Source organism: Rhincodon typus, chromosome 39 (genome assembly GCF_021869965.1).
Source record: "Rhincodon typus isolate 14 chromosome 39, sRhiTyp1.1, whole genome shotgun sequence".
Taxonomy (NCBI): Eukaryota; Metazoa; Chordata; class Chondrichthyes; order Orectolobiformes; family Rhincodontidae; genus Rhincodon; species Rhincodon typus.
Window position 1 is genome coordinate 7,716,215 of NC_063370.1, and position 5,769 is coordinate 7,721,983.

General features: G+C 45.5%; 1 protein-coding gene across 1 annotated transcript in view; it reads left to right on the forward strand.

Moving 5' to 3' along the window:
• slc1a5 (solute carrier family 1 member 5) overlaps positions 1–5,769 on the forward strand; it is a 30,543-nt gene that overhangs the window by 12,590 nt on the left and 12,184 nt on the right. The window contains exon 2 of the mRNA XM_048618132.1: positions 4,085–4,127. Within this exon, the coding sequence (XP_048474089.1) occupies positions 4,085–4,127 (43 nt within the window). The remainder of the gene's footprint in view (positions 1–4,084; positions 4,128–5,769) is intronic.

Genomic DNA, 5,769 nt, shown 5'->3' on the forward strand with positions numbered 1-5,769 from the left:
CTCTCTCTCTGTGCCCCCCTCTCTGTGCCTCCCCCGTCTCTGTGCCCCCTTCTCTCTCTCTCTCCCCCTGTGCCCCCCCGTCTCTCTCTGTGCCCCCTCTGTGAGTCTCTGTGTCTTTCTGCCTCTCTTTCACCTCTTGATTTCTTGCCTTTGGCCTTTCATTGATGGAATAAAAATGTTACATAAGTCAGCACAGTCATGAGCTTTGTTTTCTGAGATCTGCTTCTGGCTCCTTGGCTGGTTTCTGAGAAGCCAGTTGGCTCTGTTTGTTGTTCCACCTCCTCTTTTCCGGAACTCCAAAGCCAGGGAATTTTGGGTGACCCTGACTGCTGACCTGGAGAGGTCAAGAAGCAATTATCAGTTGAGCGGCAGCCTCTCAAAATTTCTTCCCAACATTCGGGTCACCCACTTGGATGTTGAACTGAAATACAACAAATGAAAGTTTGCTACAGCCTTGCAAACTAATCCAGAACGCTGCTGGCTGTCTCAGCAAATTCCATTCTCCAGTCACTGCTGCACTCTCTGACTGACAGCGACAGTTAGTTCAGCAACAACATGAATTTAAAACTCTCCTCCTCATTTTCTGATACTTCCCTGGTCTTACCCCTCCCTCTCTCTGTAATCTCCTCCAGCCCAGTCTCTCACTCTAACTCTGCTATTTTACATATCGACGATTCTAATTGTTCTGTTGCCTGGGTTCTCAACTCTGAATTGTCTCCCTAAATTTCTCTATCTTTTGCTCCTCCTGTTAAAATCTTCTTTGACCAAATCCTCGGTACCTGCTCCAATACCCTCATATGGGTCACTGTCAAATTCTGTTTTATGCACACTCCTGTCCAGTGCCTCAGGATGTCTTACACATGGTTAAAGATGCCATGTCATCCAAATTATTGTTGGTAGTCCACTTCCACCCATCGCCCTAGATTTAAAAAATGTGCTATCTGCTTAGGTGATGATCTCAGGGACCACATCTAAGGAAAACTATTGGCTATTTGCCTGGGAACATAGGAACTGGAGTAGGCCATCCAGCCCACTGAGTCTGCAGCACCTTCCTAGCCCATGGCTGATCGATGTTTGTTTCCTCCATTAAGCCCATATCTGTCAAAATGTGGAGATGCCGGTGTTGGGCTGGGATGGACAAGGTCAGAAGTCTCGCGACATCAGGTTGTAGTCCAACAGGTTTATTTGAAATCCCAAGCTTTCGGAGCGCTGCTCCTTCATCAGGTGAAGCCACCAGGGAAGCTTGTGATTTCAAATAAATCGGTTGCACCATAACCTGATGTCGTGTGACTTCTGACATCTCTCCCAAGCCATTGGTCTCCAGAAATTTATCAATTTCTCTCCTGAGCTGGCTCTGGGTTAGAAGATTTGAAAGGTGTTCCTGCCTCTGAGGCAAGAAATTCCTCTTTGCGGTCTTAAAGGACCTACCCCTCATTCTGAGGTTATGGCCCTGCTTCCCAATGAACAGTTTGAAATTCCTGTGGATGCCTTGATGGATATAAGATGAAAAACTTTGGCAACAGGCCTGTCTTTGCAGCAATTTGATAGAGTTGGGGGAAAATGATCAAAGGAGCGTTTTTGACTCCCCTCTAGGGCGAACGGACGAGTAGGGTCAGTTAGAGTGTAATTACTTTCCTGTAGATATTGTAAATGTTTGGTCCTTCTGAGGCTTAGGAAATAAAGCAACTTTGAAGGGGTTGGCTTCCTGACTTTCTATCAAAAGATTCCAAATGGTAGGCAGGCACACGTGTAAAGATTTTCATTTGTATATTTGCCGATATTTCATGGCCGTGCTTTTTTGCTGCTTGTCCATTCTGTCTGTTTCTGGTAACCTGTCTTTTATTCTCACTTTTTAATACTTATGTAGGTGGTGGTGGGTGGCGGGGAGGGGGGATGTTGGTTTCTGCATCCAACAGGTTGTCTTCATTCCTTGTCCTCTAGAGAATTGCAAACCTGTTCCTACGGTTACAAATGCATGACGATCTACCGGGATACCAAGGTGTGGAGCTGGATGAACACAGCAGACCAAGCAGCATCAGAGGAGCAGGAAGGCTGACGTTTCGAGTCTGGACCCTTCTTCAGAAAAATGGCACCTCCACATTTTGAGAGATATGGGCTTAATGGAGGAAACAAACATTGATCAACCATGGGCTAGGAAGGTGCTGCAAACTTGATGGGCTGGATGGCCTACTCCAGTACCTATGTTCACAGTCAATTTTCTGAAGAAGGGTCCAGACCCGAAACGTCAGCTTTCCTGCTCCTCTGATGCTGCTTGGCCTGCTGTGTTCATCCAGCTCTACACCTTGGTATCTCAGATTCTCCAGCATCGGCAGTTCCTACTATCTCTGACGATCTACCAGGCTGTGCTTAAATTTTAAGCCTTTTGAAATGGAATCTGCATGGGAAAATCTTTCATTTACGCAGCAATGAAACTGTTTTTGAAGGCCACCTTCGTAACATGGAAATTAAGGCAATCCACTTGTGCACAGCACGCTCCCGAAAATGTGATAATGACCTGTGTTTGAAAGAGATTGTTTGGTCTCCTTACTTGCGAAAGGATGTACTGGGACTGGAGAGGGTACACAGGAGGTTCACTAGGTTGATTCCAGAGTTGAGAGGGTTTGTTATGAGGAGAGATTGAGTAGACTGGGACTGTAGTCGTTGGAATTTAGAAGAATGAGGGGGTAGGTCTTATAGAAACATATAAAATTATGAAGGGAATAGGTAGGATAGAAGCGGGGAGGGTGTTTCCATTGGCAGGTGAAACTAGAAAAAGGGGGCATTGCCTCAAAATAATGGGGAGCAGGTTTAGGACCGAGCTGAGGAGGAACTTCTTCACCCAAAGGGTTGTGAACCTGTGAAATTTCCTACCCAGGGAAGCAGTTGAGGCTACCTTGCTGAATGTTTTTAAAATAGATTTTTGAACAGTAAAGGAACTAAGGGTAATGGTCAGCAGGCGGGTAATTGGAGCTGAGTCCACAAAGAGATCAACCATGGGTTATTGAATGGCAGAGCAGGCTCGAAGGCACCAAATGGCCTGCTCCTGCTCCTATTTCTTACATTCTTATTAATGTTTGGCTAGGTCAGAGGAACAATCACAATTGCTTTTATTTTATACAAAAGCATTTTGCTTTTAAATTGGTTTTGAGCTCCCATTGAATCTTGTAAGCGACTAACATGTCATCTAAGATGTTCTTAGTATATTAGTTGGGCCTAATAAAATGCAGGTCGGGACACTAATTGAGGCTTCATCTGAGCAGATCGAGAGACTCTTCTGTCAACAGATCCAGTTGGTGGGCTGCAGAGGGGGTTGTTATAAACATCAGCCTGCCCCTCTAGCAAGGTTACGTAACCATGGTTACATCCACAGCTCGGTGTTGTTGGACTGGAAACATATGGTGCCCACTGGTAGGTTTGAGGGGTCCTTGTGCCGGGGGTGGGGGGGTGTTTGGGTGGAAGAGAAGAGAGAGACTGGACTACGTTATCTTGCCATAGTGCCATTTCACTTTAATCATTTTTATTTATGTTTCATTCGAACCTTTTGTTTGTGCAGTGGTGCCCCTTTTAAGGGAGTTATCTTTATGATTGGTTGAATTTAAATTTGGTTCTCAAAAGAGTTAATTGAAATTCTTGACTGGTAGTGTCCTCACCTCTGAGCGAGGAGACATGGGTCCAAGTCCCACCTGCTCTAGACGGAGTGTCTTAATGGGTTGACGAGAAAATCTCTATAAATAGATCCTTCTCGAAGCTCGGTTGTGGTCGAGTTAGAAGCTGCATTCTTGAAATGTTCCATTTTGTGAAATAAATGAGAGGCTGAATAAAGATGGCTGCCATGTTACCCTTCAGGTTCCAGTCAGGAATGGGATACAATATGGCACTTCAGTTTAGCATCTCCGCCCACACAATGGTATCCCTGACAGTGCAGCACTGTCCCTGTACTGCACTGGGTGTGTCAGTGTCAGTTATTTTTTCTGACTCTGGGCTGAGTATTGCTGTCAGGGTTGGTGTGATCCAGACCAGAGGAGGTTTGAAAAGCTGCAGAACGCCTCAGTTTAATTCTCTGTTTTCTTTCCCTTTTTGACAGAAACATCTTCCCCTCGAACCTTGTCTCAGCAGCTTTTGAATCGGTAAGTTAATTTTCCACTCCTTGTGGGGAAATCGTGAGGATTAATTGGTGACGGTTTATTTGAAATGTCTTTAGTATGGTAATGGATAAATGTAATTTTGAAATAACCACTGAAGAGGAAGGAGCACTTTCACTGATAGTCATGATACTGGACTAGAGACTGTTTGTTTGAGAGTTTAATTCTATATTATGTTATATTATATTATTCTAAAGTAAAATATTGTACTTTTTTAAAAAACACATCTATCTAATAATGATCCTGGACTGTCATCCTTACTCAGTCGGGTTCCCAATGACTTCAGTCCAGCATCAATGTGATTGGTTTCTAATTTCCTTATGAAGGGGTTGTTCATTTATTTTGATTTATCAAACCTGCTCCTGGCAATTCGGAACGCTTTTGACTCGCCAACCAGGGATGGGGCCATTATTGCTGCCCTTTCCAGTGTAGCCACCACCTAGGAAAGGGAAAGAAAATCATACCATTCAGGCAAAAAGAGATGGGCTTCAGACTTGCACTGTAATCTCATCCCCATGAATATCATCCACAGTCATATTGAATGGCAGTTGACATCTGATGGGCTGAATGGCCTACTTCTGCTCCTGTATCTTAAGATCTTAGACCTAGAATGTACGAAACTGGAAGAGTGGACTCTCGAACCTGATCTGCCTTTCAATACTCGACTCTGCTTTCCTGCCCATTTCCCCCGAGAGACCAAATCATAAAATCATATCATAGAATTCCTACAGTGTGGAAACAGGCCCTTCAGCCCAACAAGTCCACACTGACCCTCAGAGCATCCCAACCAGACCAATCCCCCTATAACCCACCTAATCTACACACCCCTGAACACTACGGGCAATTTAGCATGGCTAATCCACCCTAACCTGCACATCTTTGGACTGTGGGAGGAAACTGGAGCACCCAGAGGAAACCCACGCAGACACAGGGAGAGTGTGCAAATTCCACATAGACAGTCGCCTGAGGGTGGAATTGAACCTGGGTCCCTGGCGCTGTGAGGCAGCAGTGCTAACCACTGAGTCACCGTGCCACCCCAGTATCAGCCTGCCCCAGCTCTAAATATAATCAACAATGGAGCATCCACACCCTCTCGGATACAGAACCACAAAGATTCACACGCCTTTGAGTTTAGCGGTTTTGTTTCCTCCTCTTCTCAGTCAGAAGTGTTTGGCACCTTTTTCTGAGGCAGTGCCCACATTCCACATCCCCACCCACCCCCATGTTCTATACTCTGCTCCACATCCAACCTATCAAATTTTACAAATGTGAGGATGGCATTGGGAGAGAGCTGGAGTGCACGAAGGATAGTTGTCCTTTGGGAGTTGGGCTCCTGTGGAGATTGTAGCGCAAGACAGAGAGAGAGATGGACCCAGTGAGAGAGAAAGTTGGATTTGGGTGGAGATTGGAGGAAGGGGTAGAGGGTGGGAAGAGAGGTAGAAGGAGAGGTAACGATGGATTTGGGTGGATGTTTGACCATAGAGGGAGAGAGAGATTTGGGTGGAAGTTGGGACATAGAGAGAGACAAATGGATTTGGGAGGGATTTGGGATATAGAGAGAGCGATGGATTTGGGTGGAATTTGGGGCATAGAGAGAGAGAGATGGATTTGGGTGGAATTTGGGGCA